This window comes from Garra rufa, chromosome 13, assembly GCF_049309525.1.
Source record: "Garra rufa chromosome 13, GarRuf1.0, whole genome shotgun sequence".
Lineage (NCBI taxonomy): Eukaryota > Metazoa > Chordata > Actinopteri > Cypriniformes > Cyprinidae > Garra > Garra rufa.
Window position 1 is genome coordinate 32,285,807 of NC_133373.1, and position 17,317 is coordinate 32,303,123.

The 17,317-nt window shown below is 45.1% G+C and overlaps 1 protein-coding gene across 2 annotated transcripts in view; it reads left to right on the plus strand.

The window, feature by feature from the left end:
- cnih3 (cornichon family AMPA receptor auxiliary protein 3) overlaps window positions 1–16,236 on the plus strand; it is a 48,881-nt gene extending 32,645 nt beyond the window's left edge. Inside the window, exons 4-6 of one of the 2 annotated variants that reach the window (XM_073816740.1) lie at window positions 7,611–7,723; window positions 8,923–9,066; window positions 14,807–16,236. In XM_073816740.1, the coding sequence (XP_073672841.1) occupies window positions 7,611–7,723; window positions 8,923–9,066; window positions 14,807–14,834 (285 nt within the window). In that variant the 3' untranslated portion in view covers window positions 14,835–16,236. Of the gene's footprint in view, window positions 1–7,610; window positions 7,724–8,918; window positions 9,067–14,806 lie in introns of both variants that reach the window. The other variant, XM_073816739.1, reaches the window with a different exon arrangement.
- Window positions 16,237–17,317: the final 1,081 nt, after the last annotated feature.

The window sequence follows — 17,317 nt, forward strand, 5'->3', positions numbered from 1 at the left end:
TTAACTCCAGTGATCACATAAAATGTTATTGATTTCTTTTATTTCATCAAGTACTCTCTCTACAAGCTTCCATTAAAAATGAACAATTCTCTCCCTCTTTCTTATATAAGAGAACTCCAATGCACAGCCACTTCCTTTCTTAAAGGGATAAATGACAACACTGATTTCAGTACTTCAATAGGTTGGTATATTAAGATTATATCAGTTAATGAAACTACGGTATTTAAATGCAAATTTAATTTAACTTAAAACCATAAAACCTAAAATGTTGCTACCGTATTTTTTACGGTAGAATTCAACCACAGCTGCTGTTTTTTACATATGAAAAAGAAAGCTGAGGGACAGACTTAGCCTTTAGCACTGTAAAAAATTACTGAATTTAACGGTAAAAAGCTGTAAAAATGCAAAAGTAGAAACCTGTTAAATGGCTACAATGAAAACTTTATTGGACATTGCATGTAATTTTACGGTAGTAAATTCTACATTGCTTTTGGAAGTGAAAAACAATGTAGAACAACACACACATTTACAAGGAATAACCATAAATTGACATTAACAAAGGTACAAAACTGATTTCAGTACTTTAATAGGTTGGAATATTAAGATTATATCAGTTAATGAAATTACAGTATTTACATGCAAATTTAAGTTAAAACCTTAAAGGTCAAATGTTGCTACCATAATTTTTACGGTAGAATTCCGTCAACCACTGCTGCCGTTTTTTATGTAGATAATGACTGAATTTAGGGTAAAAAAAACGTCTAGGTTACGAAGGTAACCCTCGTTCCCCGAAGGAGGGAACGGAGACGTTACATTGGGATCTCGCCTGAGAGACCGATCACCTCTGAGCCTTATTAAAAAGGCCAATTGAAAATTGGCGAGTGGACGTGCGCGCCGGCCACGCCCCCGTACATACGGGTATATAAGATGGCTGCGCGCACCACTCAGTCAGGCTTTTGCTGAAGAGCCGGGAGAGCCCGGCGTCAGCGCGACGCCAGGGGCGTGGCAGGGGAATGTAACGTCTCCGTTCCCTCCTTCGGGGAACGAGGGTTACCTTCGTAACCTAGACGTTACCCCTTCAGTCGAATCACTTCGACGTTACATTGGGAACAAACCCATGGAAAAGGCCACGACCCTGACGCCGCGTTACGCAACAGCTTCACGTGCTGACAAGTATACGTGCCGGCAGGCGAAGTGTAACGTAACCTTCCCAACGCCCTGGGGCCCAATAAGGGGGCCCCTCCAGGGATGCCAGTTGTACTGAAGCATGGGTTGGGGGGGCGGAGCACATGAAATTTTACATGTGGAATAAGAATAATTCAATATATCCATAAAAAGTTTTCTGGGGATATACGAGGGAAACAGCGGTCTCCTCCGCTGGAATAATAAAAAACTAAGCCACAACCTGCGGGGCGAAGGAAACCCAGGCAGGATCACAGTGCAGGACTACTCCGCGCCTAGCCCTGACTGCGGGGCAGGAGGACCCAGGGTTCGCCGGAGGGAACATACTGGGAAATAGCGCACGGATCCACGTGGGAATGGCGCAGCAAGCCGACACCAGCCGGTCTTCCCGCTCGCCTGAGAGTCCCTAAGTTAGGACACGGGAGAACGGCCTCTACGCAAGGTTGGAGAACCAAGCGAAGGTAGGGTGTCGCCCAGCCCGCAGCTTCCGATTTTTACATCTGCTGGTGAGGTGCCATGAACCAAGGATCACGGCTGTCCCTGGGTATAACAGGGAGGGGCATCTACCACCATTTAGCCAACCTCAGTTCGGGGAGGATTCCCTTTCTGCGAATCCCGAGGCAGATGAAGCTGCTGGTGCGGCTGAAGTGCCGAGTGATTCAGTCTCACATATTTAACGACACTACATCGCACGACTGGGTCTGCCTCCTCCAGAGCAGAGCTTGCAGGTCTACCACCTGGTCGCGGAAAGGCGTGGTGGGGACCTTGGGCACCGAGCCGGGGTCTCGACGGTAACGTGGAGAACGCCGGGCCCGAATTCTCGACACACTTTGCTGGCAGAGAAGCTTGTAGGCCCTCTTGATGGGAGCCAGGGCAGTCAGGAGCGCTATCTTAATGACAGGAACTTTAGCTCGACTGAGGCCCGTGGCTCCAACGGAGCGACCCGCGGCCCTGAAAGGCGACGGGGAGGCCCACGAGGTATGAGGTGCGTGCTAAGCACCTCTGAGGAACCTGAGCTTGTCGGTAACTTACCCTCTTAAAGGAAGCCGGGGCAGTCAGGAGTGCTGTCTTACTGACAGAAATTCTAGCTCGACTGAGGCCCGAGGCTCCTGAGGAGCACCCCGCGGCCCCGAAGGGCGACGGGGGGGTCCCAGAGGGTATGAGGCGTTACTTGACAGAGAAAACTTGTAGGTCTCCTGCCCTCTTAACGGGAGCCAGGGCGGTCAGGAGCGCTGTCTTGATGACAGGAATGCTAGCTCGACTGAGGCCAGTGGCTCAATTGGAGCGTCCCGCGGCTCTGAAGGCGACGGAAAGGCCCCAAGAGGGTGTGGGGTGCGTTCTGGGCACCTCTGGGAAACCTCACGGCCAGTGAATGCTTACCTACTTAGCTCCATCTACTGCATGTGATATGCGGCGAAGCAGCGGCATATACTTAGAGTGAGAGGACAGTCTGCGCTCAACTCTCCTGCAGGAAGGGAAGCATACTGCAACCGTGTAACTCTGTGGAAAGCCAGCAAATAGACCTCATCTCAGTGCGAGCCTGCCTAGTCAAGGGAGCTCGGTACTGAGTGATAATTGTATCACGGCCTGCGAAGGCCGGAGAGGTCTGGGTGTCATCCCGTGCCCTACAGGGAGGGACTGCCGCGAGGGAACGGTTACTAGACCTGAGCCTGGGTGGGCCATTCTTGTAGCGCAACCAACAGACTTACTCCTCGTCCTCCCTGGACTTGCACAGAGTCTGTGCAAGGAGGCTCGCTGGGGAAGGGCGTACTTGGGCCCCGGAGGTCAGCTGAGTGCCAGCGCTACTCTGAAAGAGGCAGCTGGTAATGAGAGCAATCGGGGGCGAGCGGATGTGGCTGGCCTACCGATATGCTCCAAACTAGCTGCGTCACGGGGTGGAGTCGCCATCCTGCAGGTGGTGGACTGCCGTGAGAGCCGATAGGCTGCACGGTTGAGTTTACCTGCTTCAAGTGAATGGCAAGTAGCAAAATCTGCCACGTACTCCCTGGGAGCAGATGGAGAGGCTGTAAGCCTCTGTCGTACATGGCAACCCAACCCGCGGTAAGCCACGGGCTGGCTTGTCGGCCAAACTGCGGGAAAACGCCAGTCCGGAGTGGGCCGAGATGCCATGCCCATCATGGGACTCGATCGTGCTGAAGCGGTCTCACATGAACAAGCTTAGCGGCTCTTAGCGGCTAGAGCTGTCATGTGCCCCAGGAGCCTCAGTTTGAGAGAACCGCTGTGTTGTGCCTGATTGACTCAGGAACTACAGCACTGACTGCGCGCTCTTGGTAGTAAGGCGGGCTGTCTTGAGGACCGAGTCGGGCTCCCGACCGAGGAAACGAATTTCCTCGGTTGGCCTGAAGAACCAGATGGCGGGGGTGCCGAGGCACCAGGTCCCAATGTTCGCACAACGGAACTCACGAGTGGGCTGGTAAAGCACCAGTCGAAGAGACGGTTGAAGACGCGAATACCTGTCTGCCGAAGAGGGGACAGGGGAGCTCCCATGGCCTAAGAAGGCAGGAAGGAGAGGGACTAGCCAAATGGACGCACCTCGCGCTGAGCGCTCGATCCCCGGGGCAGACCGCCGAAGGGGTGTGCGCCGGGGAAGATCGAGACGCGACAGCGGGTGCCCTTCAGGCAGATGGCTGCAACCCAGCCCTGGAGACGGAAACATACTTGTATGTGCGTCGTCGTGAGCATGTGTGCCGACAGCCTAAGAAGGGATCGGAACAGAGCTCCATCCAGGGCGGATGTTAACCCACCACTCTAACTGGACACGTGAAGTCAGGACACTTATCAAACCCCGACCTCGTCCCGGCTGGAGAGACAGGCTGGATCGCGTCCTTCGCCAGTAGGAACGCGACCTCCGCAGGCAGAACAGAGGCACACCTGCTTCTGAATAAAGAATGTAAGGGGTACCTGTGAGTCTGGGCGGACGCCTGGAGCCGGGCCGTACCGTCCGTATCAACCAGTGTAGTGGTATCAAGGGAACGTTGACCGGCGTGACCGTGGTGGGGCAGCCTGGGGAAAGACAGGGAAGGAGACAAAACCCAGAAGGATAAACGTCCTGGAGAAGTGTCTAACTGCACTAAGCAGTGCTTACCTACTTCCCTGGTTCCCGCGCTGGCGACATCCGGTCCCGAGTCTGGTTCCGAGGAGTGGAAGTGCTGCTCAGGAAGGAAACTCGGGGCCGGGGCCCCAGAGGTGAGAAGGCTGGGTCTTTCTGTGATTTCAAATGACCGGCTAAGTCCCGCTTCCAGCGGGAGTGCCGACAGAGTAGCTCTCTCCACCTCCGGGGGTGCTCGCATCAGGGACGCTTCGAAGCTCGCCTGCGAGGGTCTTCCGTCGCAGGACCCTGAGAGGCGAGCGGCGTCCCTCTCCCATGGGCGGCTCGACGTCGGCTGCGAGCCTGGATCGTGTGGCTCAGCAGGGGACGGAGCTGCGGGGGGACGCCCTCGGCGACGGGCAGGTGGAGGCGGGGGCCCAGGCGGCGGAATGGTAACTTCGCGGCGGGGCAGGATATGTTGGACGGCCTCCGTCTGCCTCTGGACCGTTGGAGCGCCAGAGGAGATGCCCAGCCCGAACGACGGGGAGGCGTACTGCTCTGGCATCTCGACGGGGTATGCTGATGGGCGGAGGATCGCAGGCTTTTGGGGGCCGGCGATACGTTCGACGCCGCTGAGCAAAAACCCTTCACGGTGTCGCCGAATAGGCCGCTCTGGGGAATGGGAGAGTCGAGAAAGCGAACTTTGTCGGCCTCTGCCATCCGGGCCAGAGTCAGCCATAGGTGGCGTTCCTGGACCACGCAGGTGGACATCACCTGACCAAGGGGACACGCCGCGACCTAGTAGCCCGAAGGGCGAAGTCAGTGGCGGCGCGGAGTTCTTCAAGTACCCCCTGGTCAGGACCACTCTCGTGCAGGCCTTAAGGTGCTTGCACCTGGCACTTTTGCAGTGTTGCCATGGCCTGCAGTGCGGGGCAGCGTGTCGGGGGGCGCAGAAAAGGCCCAGCCGATGAGGGCGGAAGAATTTCACATGCCCTAAAAGGGAGACGCGGAGGGCCCCACCAGGCGGCCGCGCCCGCGGGCAAAGGTGCACCGCGATGGCGCGCCCGACCTGGGGGACCGCCACGTACCCCTTGGCTGCCCCGCCATGGAGAGTGGCGAGGGGAGAGGAGCTGGAGAGCGCGTCAAATGAATAGGGCGCCATAGATTTTGTCAGCTCCTCATGCACATCCGGTCAGAACGGGACCGGGGGGGAGCGCGGCGCTGCCGCCGGGCCCCCCCCAGGAACCAGTCGTCCAGCCTAGAAGGATCGGCCGGGCCCCTGAGGAACCTTCAAACCGATCCCCCCCGGCTGCCCGGAGAAGCATAGCCGACAGTTCGACATCAACCTCCAGGGGGGCAGCGACCAAGGGTGGGCGCCGCGCCGCGGGAAGAGATGTGTCACCGTCTGACTCTCCCTCTGATGCTGTGACAGACATCTCATCCTCTGCAGGAGCACCGAAGGAGACGCTCAGCCCGCCAGGCGGGGAAGCGTCTGCTGCGGAAACTCAACGGGACCGCGCTGAGATAGAGAGGTCCGCAGGGCTTTTTGAGCCGGCGGAACGCTGTCTATTGTAATTTGAATGTCCCCCCCCGCGCTCCACCGCGGTGGCCGAAGAGCATAGGCGGCTCAACGGCTGACCACGGGAGGGAGGCGGGGGGAGCCAGCTCGCGAACGAGCGGCGGGACTTCAGCGTGGTCATGGTCATGCTTTCACCGCATGAACCATTCATGAGCACCACCCCAGTGTGCTCAAAGCCTAAACACGTGAGGCAGCGCTCATGTCCGTTCGCTGAGGAGAGGAAACTACCACATCCAGAAACGCACGGCCGAAAAGACATCCTGAAAAGAACGTCTAAAACGGCCGCTAGAAATTGCTCTTTTGTGATCCCGGTTTGCCCAGGGAGGCGCCGCGGGGCAATGCACTCGCCGGGGCTGCTCGCTGGAATGCAAAAAGGCTTTATATGGCCGTGAAAACGGCCGCCCGCGGGACCGCGCTGGCGGCTGCCAAACAATGCTCTTTCTGTGAAACACTCTTTTAGTTATGGCAGCGCAGCAGCAGGAGGGAGCATGAACTCTGAAGAACTCTTCTCGGCTGTTTAGAGGCTCGACACATCGGCTCTGAAAGCAAAAGTCTGACTGAGTGGTGCGCGCAGCCATCTTATATACCCGTATGTACGGGGGCGTGGCCGGCGCGCACGTCCACTCGCCAATTTTCAATTGGCCTTTTTAATAAGGCTCAGAGGTGATCGGTCTCTCAGGCGAGATCCCAATGTAACGTCGAAGTGATTCGACTGAAGGGGTAACTGTAAATATGCTTCAGTAAAATACTGTTAAATGGTTAGTGGTAAGTTCCCCTACTATATACGATGAAAAACTTTATTAGACATTGCATGTAATTTTATGGTAGCATACCGTTTTCAGAAGTGAAAAACTATGTAATATTTACAAGGAATACCCATAAATTCTTCCCATCATTCCCAGAATTCCTTGCGTTACATTTAAAATGTAATTTTTTGTTGTTGTTGTTGTTGTTGTTGTTGAAATAACTATGTTTCTTCTTATTTTTTTCTTATCAGTTTTGTACATTATGGTTGTATGTTACATCTAATGTTGTTAAATGACTGTTTATTGCATTATTTCAGTTTCATGTGTGTCACCATGATGGTGTTTAGTGTTTGTGTGAATGAAACTGTGCACCTTCTATATAAGTTAGTATTTAAAAACTGCTAGTGATGGGCTTTGGTTCATCATGTGACTTGGTGGTTATCAGTGTATTACAAAACTGATTACAATACTTCAGTAGGTTGGTATATTAACATTATATCAGTATTTAAATGTAAATCTATAGTTAAAACCGTAAAACCTAAAACGCTGCTACCGTATTTTTTACGGTAAAATTTTATTTTGTTTTTTTACAGTGATGGTACGTACTGTATAAAGGTCACATCATTTTCACAACTCACAACTTTCAAAACTGTTTTACGGAGTTTTTACCTACTGAAATGATTTTAAAAAGTCATTTTATCAGCTGGATGAATCCACTGAACATATTGTACTTCTATCCCTCACAGCTTCGTTTTCATTTCTGTCAAAAATTAAGTATGGTGCTATCTTGTCTTAAAAAAAATTAATCAGGATATTCTTTATCATTTAATCATGACCAATTACTAAAAGAAGAAGAACAAGGGAAAAATAATTTAGTTTGGAATGACATGAAGTTGAACTTAATGACATAATTTACATTTTTGGGTGAGCTGTCCCTTTAAGACAAATCCATATATCTGCCTGCAAGAATCAGACCTAAATCAGAGCATTGTCTTGTACCCTGTTATACCCCAAGGCAAGAAACTGAGTTATTTTATCTGTGTGTTCTTTTTAGTTGGTGCTTCCAGAGTACTCTATCCATGGACTCTTCTGTATCATGTTCCTGTGTGCTCAGGAGTGGCTTACCGTAGGACTGAATATCCCTCTGCTTTTCTACAACACATGGAGGTGAGCACCTGAACCAGCATTTACTCCTTTTAAACAAGCTATGTGTCTACTACCTGACAGATTTCACCAAAACAGGTGTCCTGAGAAATCACACCTGTCACTGCAACAGCCCTTGACTCTGTAAACAGCAATACTTCTAATATATACCTCCAGTCTGAGATTATTTAAGTGCAAACAGCTAATTATAGTCTTGGAAAAATAAAAGCTCTGTTTGACTGAATGCTTAATAAGCTATGAATGGAGGAAGACTATTTGATTCAAATAAATAAATATTTTAAAACTTATTTTAATGGATGCTTTACATGCATCACTGTTATTAATGTTCAGATCAATCCCATTCCTAATTTTGCTATATTAAAGTTCCTTGCCACAGTCTTTTTCTAATCTTGTCACTGCGCATTAGTCTTCTAAATTTTTTCTGGATGAATAATAGCAGACTGAATGTTTCATCACACAGTGAAACAACTGGGGAAATCATAACTGGGATAAAATGAGTTTCAGTCATTTTGCAGAGGAGCTCTAAATCTTTCTTCAGGGTTTGTTACTGAATGTTTAGAGCTGTTGTCAATTACTGCCACCATTCTTAGAATATGAGATTCTGCTGTTTTTTGTTTTGTTTTGTTTTCACAGAATGATGAAACACCTAAACTAATTAGTGCAATAGTAACAATGAATTTTGATTATTGCTATGAAGTTATGTCTGATTAGCTTGTTGAACTCATTATCAATAATTTTCCTTACCAGATTTATTGCTTTTCAATAGCAATAAATCAACCTTTCTTTCCTCAGATCCAGTGATGCTGCTATAATGCACTGTCACTCTGTTCTGCTTTCTGTTTTGCTCTAATTCTTTCACGTTTTCCTCCTAATGCGCTTAAAGCCTCCACTCCTTGTTTTCGATTTCCTTAATAGAATTATTGCACCAGGGGTGACGTTTTTTCCTTGTCTTACAATTACAGATGATATTTAAGTCATCCATCTCCAAGGGCTGTCTTGATTGACAGAAATATTTAAAATAAAGAGGCTTAATCCAGCTAAAATTTGCATTAGATAAGAAAATAAATTAAATTAAAAATTTAATTTAATTAATAAAATAATGAATTAAATTAAATGATACGCAAACAAAAAAACTAGAATAAGGGTGCACATCATGTTTCAAGACGCACTACCCGGCTCGTGTTTTTTCCCATTTTCGGCAGGTACTTTCACAGCCCCACAGACACTAAGGAGCTTCTCTACGATCCAGCGTCAGTCATGAATGGAGACACACTCAAATTCTGCCAAAAAGAAGCCTGGTGCAAGATGTCCTTCTTTGTCCTCTCATTCTTCTACTATCTTTACTGGTGAGTAGGTATCCAGCAGTTGTCTTAACCAAACTTCAAGGGATAGTACACCCAAAAATGTAAATTCTGTCATTAATAATCACCCTCATGTCGTTCCAAACCCGTAAGACCTTTGTTCATCTTCAGGACACAAATTAAGATATTTTTGATGAAATCCAAGAGCTTTTTGACCCTGCATAGACAGAAACACAGCTGACACATTCAAGGCCCTGAAAGGTAGCATGCACCATAGTATTCACGATAATGCCAGCAGACTGTCTCGGGAGAGAAGAAATCGTTGAATAAAGTCACTATTTTTGTTTTCTTTGTTCACAAAAAGTATTCTCGTAGCTTTGTAACGTTACAGTTGAACCATTGATGTCACATGGACTATTTCTACCTTTCCGGACCTTGAACGTGGTAGTTGAGTTGCTGTCTATGGAGGTTCAGAAAGCTCTTGGTTTTTATTAAAAATATCTTAATTTGTGTAAGATGTAAGAAGGTCTTACGGATTTGGATCGGAATGACATGAGGGTGAGTAATTAATGACAGAATTTTCATTTTTGGGTAAACTATCTCTTTAATTGCCAACTAATAGGATTCTGTGCAATGTATTCATTAATTTTTTCAAAAATGCTTTTAGTCTGTGCATTTACTATAGTATAAGCTACTTTAAGCCTATAGCATAGCAGCGATGTACACTTAAACAAGCATTTGAACTGACAAGGACTCTATGCACTTGGATGGCGCCAGAAACATGCCTTTGGGTAGAATTCCTGAATTCCTTTTTTGCTCCACACTATATCACGTCACATTAAATGTTAATATACACATATAAAAACGCACATATTCTATAAAGGTTCACCCTTCCAGCAAACAGGCCTTATGACCTTTTGTCAGATCAAAGGCAGTTGTTGTGCATCAGCCATGTTCTGCATTATTTAACGCTATTTGCTTCTGGAATTGAAATTCTATAAAATTCAGCCTTTTTGTTCAGCATCTTTTGTACTCACCCACTCTTTGAGGAGTGACGACTGTAAGTTGGAGGTTTTCTTCTAAGTGGTAATGCCCACCTTAAACTTCAGCTGTCCTTTAATTGTGCCATGTACTAAGAAACATTCACAGGTCTTACTTCACTGCATATTTCAAGCATACTTCACCAACTTTGACCCTTCCTCTAATTGCTTGCTTTTTATTGCTACTTTCTTAAAGGCATTTAAATAGATTATTCACCCAAAAATGAATATTCTGTCATTAACTACTCACCTTTATATCTTTGCAAACCCACAAGACCTTCATTCACCTTCAGAACGACGCATGTATGGTACTCTCGTGGTACCCTATAGTACTCGTGCGTTGAAGACTGAAACGGAAGAGAAGAAATTGTTTAAAATAATTATTTTTGTTTCCTTCGTGCACAAAAAGTATGTTTATATATTCTCATAGCATTCTAAAATTAAGGTTGAACCACTGATGTCAAATTGACTATTTTAACAATGTCCTTACTACCTTTCTGGGCCTTGAACTTGGCAGTGGCATTGCTGTTTATGCAGGGTCAGAAAGCACACTGATTTCATCAAAAATATCTTAATTTGTGTTCTGAAGATGAACAAAGGTCTTACAGGTTTGGAACAACAAAAGGGTGAGTAATACATGACATACATTTTTGGGTGAACTGTTCCTTTAATTAGACTGACCCTGATTTGACGAATGCTTACATTTGCCTGTCCTGCCTTGTTTAACCCCTGTGGCTTGATCTTCAAACTTTGTTTGTACTCTAACCCTTCTTAATAACCACAATGTTGTTCTCCCTTACGAATCAATCTTACAAATCAATTGCAAATCCAATATCAGAGCACCAGGCCATCACCCATTCAATTACAATAGTAGGTTTGCTGTTCGTTTTTTCTAAACACCATTCAAACCTAATGACTCAAGAAAGGAGTGTGCCACTCTGATTGAAGTGAAAGAGAGAGATTTAGGCAAACATCACACTAGTTCTCATGTGTTGAGGCCTCACAAATATTGCAAAGGCATAAGGAACATTGTTGGCCTCAGGCTCCATCAGGATCATATCTATGTTCACAGCTGAAAAACATTTTTCATTGATCTTCCACTTTCAACACGAACACTAAAATGTGTTTTCAGGACACAGATAAGCCGCAGACGCCGTTTAAAACATCTTTAGATTTGAGACGAGACTTTAGCTATGTGCACTGAATATAATCATGACAATCAACATTCAAAAAACATTTTCTGATGAAGTTAAATATATGCTTCATATGCAGCATAAATACAGCATAGATATGCTTTTTTTTTTTTTTTTTAAAGATTAGGAATATAAAAGGATCCACGCTGCTACTTTTCCAACCCCCACACACTGAAGATAATAAAACACAGTGAGCCAAGAACAGCTTATGCAGTTTTTATCAGGGCAAACCCTTATTATGTATTAATGCCTGTGGACAGCATTCTGGCATGACATCAATGGCCCCTAGTGTGAAGCCAGCACAGAAATTCAACATACATCAACATATGGCAGTGCATTCTAAATAAATACAATCCATATCATACACGACCTGCCCGAAGTGATCGTCAAGCTGGTGAAGCTGGTGAAGCTGTCATTTTCCATAGCGTCAGCTGCTTTGAAGTCTCTCGCCTTATATTTTCATGCCTTCACCAGCTGAGGACGAATGCTGCGGTTTCAGCCGGATAATTTGGGGACAAACTGCATCTTTGTGTTTGTTGTTAGCTAGGGAGAAGTGAACTAATTAAAGCCATTCCCTGATAGAATGACTAAACTCATTTCACAGAATCGAAAAATAACGTGCATAAAGGGAGAAGTCCCCGTTTCAGTGCATGGGATGAGAGTGATGTTTGGAATGAAGTTAATAAAATATTCTGAAATTAATTAAAGCTGACGTCGGATGGCCATTTTCCAGAAGCTGGTATGATTCTTTAGGGTCTTCATGAAATGTCGGCAACTTCCTCAACGGTCGTGTAAAACAACACCTTTTTTACCTTGTCACAAACAGCTCTGTTCACAGCGACATGTTTTGGAGCATATCTCTTTAAATGATAATGAGCTACTGCTCACCCGCCTCTCTCCTCCATTTTTTGTGTATTCGGTGGCCATTATGATAAAAAACAAAACTAGTCCACTGCGTCTTCAATGGCTCTGATGTCGGGAGAAAAAGAAGACTTTTAAGGCCGTTTCACACTGGGTGTAATGCAAAAAAGCGAGGCAAATCGCTTTCACACTGATCGCCTGATCGCCTTCTGCTACACTCTTAAAAAAAAAGGTGCTTTAAAAGGTTCTCTGCAGCAATGTCATAGAAGAACCATTTTTGGTTGCACAAAGAACCATTCAGTCAGAGATTCTTTAAAGAACCATCTCTTCCTTACCTTTTTGTAATCTGAAGAACCTTGTTTCGTCACAAAGAACCTTTTGTGACAGAAAGGTTCTTCAGATGTTAAAGGTTCTTATGGAACCAATCAAACAAAAATGGTTCTTCTATGGCATCGTGAAGCACCTTTATTTTTAAAGGAGAACCCCGGTGTGATTTTGACCTGAAGTGTATTGAATCATGATACCGAGTGTGAACGTACCTTGCATATCTCATCTCGGTTTGTGTCCAGCTGTCCGAAATCTGGGGTCCGTTAGCCGATGCTCACAACAGGTTGTCAATGAGAGTCAACAGGGCATCGGAATAGCCATGTAAATAAATCACTGTTTTACGCCATTTACGAGGCACAAAGTAGCTCCACACTTTATTGGTAGACTTCCAAGGGCCCTGACATTTAAAACGAGACATTGAGAACTCAGAAAAAGCACCGGTATTTTATTTACAAGTAGATTTATACAGACATTTTCCACCAGGAACAGACTGGTCGCCGCCATCTTAAATGTAGTCACGATAAGTCGAGTGTCGAGCACGAAGGAAACTACAACCTGATACGTTGATAACCTGATAAATTCCTTGGTGCTCGACACTGGATTTATCGTGACTAAGTTCAGGATGGCGGCGACCGGATTTTCTTTTCCAGGTACTGTCTGTATAAATCTTCTTGTAAATAAATTACCGGTGCTTTTTCTGAGTTCTCAATGTCTCGTTTTAAATGTCAGGGCCCTTGGAAGTCTACCAATGAAGTGTGGAGCTACATTGTGCCTCGTAAATGGCGTAAAACAGTGATTTATTTACATGGCTATTCCGATGCCCTGTTGACTCTCACTGACAACCTGTTGTGAGCATCGGCTAACTGACCCCAGATTTCGGACAGCTGGACACAAACCGAGATGAGATATGCAAGGTACGTTCACACTCGGTATCATGATTCAATACACTTCAGGTCAAAATCACACCGGAGTTCTCCTTTAAGAGTGTAATACATGCCTGCCTGCTAGGTGGCGCTGACCAACAATGCATTTTTCCTCAGATATGTATCTCGTATGTGGATTTAGCATCGTCTGATGCTCAATGTACAGCATTAAATTTAGATTAGAGCCCTGCATTTCAGCCGGGCCTAATGGGCCCTGACTTATTAACGCCCCTAGGGCTGGGCTTCAGGTCATTTTCATGTCATAGCTCAGACGTGGGCCAGGCATCGGGCCTGTTTCAGACTTCTCCTTATTTCTATAATTTATACATCCATCAATTATGGTGATGATTATGGTGGCAATTATACCATGCTACCGCGACTGTCAAGAGCAGCTCGGACAGTGTTTAGTGTCCCTGCCAACAGCAGCAGCAGCGAACGCACCTTCAGCGCAGCTGGAAGAGATCCGCGTTCAAGTGCACGCAATAGGCTAAAGCTTGCCGGAAAGCACTGGCAAAATTAAGTACCATGAATGTGTCGAGGGGAAATAGTAAGGAGATATTTGAATTATTTAATAAAAAACTAGTGATTTTTGAGTCAGTGCCGCAAAGATGAAATTGATGATCCTGACTCGCCATCTCCTTCAGAGAGAAATGCATCTTTATGGATTTTATAATGAAAGAGTAATTCAAGGCTTTCTATAGATATATTTATCAAGTCTGTCGAGGCAAATAAGCTTTTGAGAAGCGCTCCTGATCAAGACCGAAACTAAAGAAAGCGCATCTTTTTTTTCTTTGTTGTAGAAAAGCACAACATTTTGTTGATATTGAGAGTGCACACAAATAAAAGTAGACCCTTTACAGTTCTGAACGATGTATTACTCTTACCTTTATAAGCAAAAGTGACGGCGTATTTTTAGATGTTTCCAAGACAAGTGATTACAGTACACGCCTGTTAGGCACGCTTTAGCCTTCACTTTCCACACAAACAATTGGATATTCGTCTAACGGTGCACATTTATATACGTTAAATGTTTAAACTAACATTGTAAAATGCTTATTTCAAAGTAAAATGGATTGTTATTTATTCACGAATCTCAATGTATCTCTATTAGCAGATGTATTCATCAAAACTTTGGTCTTTTAAGATAAACCATAAACTCTGAAAATTGTTTGCCTGATTTAATTCATTATCATGAGTGCACGTTATGAGCTACTTGATGTTTCTTCTTTAGGCATTTTAAATAGCTCATTTGCCACCTTCAAATAAACAGATCAAAATAACTTTGAATATGGCCCACAACCAAGATCTTGTAAGCTGTTGGTGACTTGGAACAACAGTCATTAGAAACAGAAAAAATCATCAGGTTTTACTCTATAGTTTTTGATTTTAATATAACTTTTTGCACACAATATCAGTAACGCCTGTTTGTTCTGTCTTCCAGTATGGTCTACTCCTTGGTGACCTCGTAACAGAGTTCTCAACACTGCTCATAAGACACTGCTTTTTGAGAGCTCGAAACTACATTTGGATGAAACAAGAGACACTAGTTCAACACACAGCAGTGTCTGAACCCACAGAGAAGACTTGACCCCATCTTCCCAGAGTATCAGAAGAACCCAGTGTTGTTTACAGATCTGACTCAACGCCCTAGATGTCTCATGGACCTGGTGTGATGCGCTTTTCACAAGCTCACAGTAACATTTGCACAGATTGTCTCAGGCATAGCACAACACGTCCTTTACCACTTTGAGGCACAAAACCTGCCAACCGTTACACTCACTACAGTATATGTAGCTTCAAATTCACGTCGGGATAAAACAAACAAAAGGAATCGATGGCTAACTTGATCAGAGAATGTTTCATTTGTACCAATCACACGCTAGGCCACTAAGTTTGATTACATGTGAGAAGCTTTTGTGATATTTTATGTGTATCTGTGCACTCCTAAAATAAGCGTTTTTAATATGAAATATGTATTTGTTGCATTACTTGTGTACATAGAGAACTTTGTGTAATGCTTTTATGTGTCAGTTGGTTGAGATGTTTTTGGACTTTATATTTACAAATGCTGATATCGAGGCTTTATTATAGAAAACAAGAGCCACTTTTCCACAATTTTGCACAAGGTTGTTATGAGTTTGCACAATAGATACAGTTATTGGTTGTGGTGGAAAAAAAGTCATATTTATATACCCAGTACGAGTCTTCCAATATATTACAGTGCATCAAACTATCATAGATTTTCATTCTAGGGAAGAAATTAAAGCCACAGCTCATGATCTATAAAATCCACTTTCTCATTTTGTATTATCGTTATTATATTAACTGTATTACTGTTATACGACAAGGTCAGCAATACTGAAACAAGGTATTTAAGAAACCATCGACTGAGTTTATTCTGTCTATCTATCTATCTATCTATCTATCTATCTATCTATCTATCTATCTATCTATCTATCTATCTATCTTTTTTTGTTCTTAAAAGAAATCTCCAACACAGTTCATCAGTGTTTCTGACTACTACTTTCTACAGCTTTTACTCTAACAGTGTTGTTGGAACAGTCAGGCTAACTATCTGGAGTAACCACATGATGCATATAAGCATAAACCCTGAAGACATCTACGAGATGCTTTGGATGAGCACCATATATAATGCAGAGTACTGAAAATAGCAGTAGACACACTACATCATTTTCATTGCCGTGTAGGGGATAATAATACCAGTCCCCAGCAGTACTATACTCTGCTGCTGTCATGTAGCCTGCTGTCTTTTGTATGCCTTATGTAGTTACACATATGATGACCAAACATTTTCTATATCCTTATTGTGGACGTGTTCACCCATCCAAGTTACGAAATTTGTATATGAAATAAAACAGACTATTTTAAAACTGTTCCAAGTGCTTTCTTATGCATGCTTCACACGTATACCACTGGAGCTGGAGGCATTGTTTTTTGCACTCCGTAGTCATATTAATTTCATCAGCCATGTGGTTTGTGATCCATATGTGGTTATTTCACTCAATTACCCACAAAGCATTTCTCACATCTCCTCATTTGAGTCCTCACCCCGGAGTGACTCTCTGAAAAACATTCACCTCGGACTGACGCAAGCCCCCGTCTCTCACATGTCTCCTCTTCAGGGAACGTCGCCTCCCGCTCGTAAGTCGACTATTATCTGCGTTTTCCGGAGCCAAGCCCTGTGTGGCAGTGACTGGCTGACAGATTGGTGACAGGCTGTCCTCCTGCTCCACCTGCTATCCGTCCAAATCACTGCCACATGCTCCGTAATTACAGTTTGTAAAGGATGCGGCTCCCTTTGCCAGCGATCTAACACTTTGCCACTTATAGCCGTGAAATGAACGTCATCGGATGTCTGCAGGTCTTGGCACTCAAAGAGCTTTTTGCCACCCTTTCGACACCCATCTCTGACCCCGGTCAGTGTGCTGCGGCACCAGATAAGTGATGAATTTTGGCTTCGGCTTCAAAGGGACTGAGCTGTGTATCTCAAACTACAGATAATCGTTTTCATGAAGTATCCTTGCTCTTAAGACTTCCATGTGTTCCTCTCAGAAAATATCCTTGCCCTCGAGCGAAGAGCTTTGCACATTATATGCTTTGACAAGTGTGGTTGTCCCCCACACAGTGCTGGATGGGCAACCTGTCAGCTTGCCGGGTTTCTCAGATGCCCAGCCTGTCAGCACAGATTACCTAGAAGGCCAGCTGAGCATGGATTTTACCTGCCTTGTCTTTCTAGGACTTTTTCACCTTGCTTCCTGGCCACACAAACAAACGTATACATATTGGTTTAGTTTGGCTTGTGTAAGCTTTTTGCAAAACTTTGCACAGCCTGCGTTCGCTGGCACATCCAGCCAGCGTTCTGGCAACAAATCATAAACCTAATAGTTACCCAAGAGAAGAACAGTCGCCAAGGTGCTGGTGTTTTTTTTTT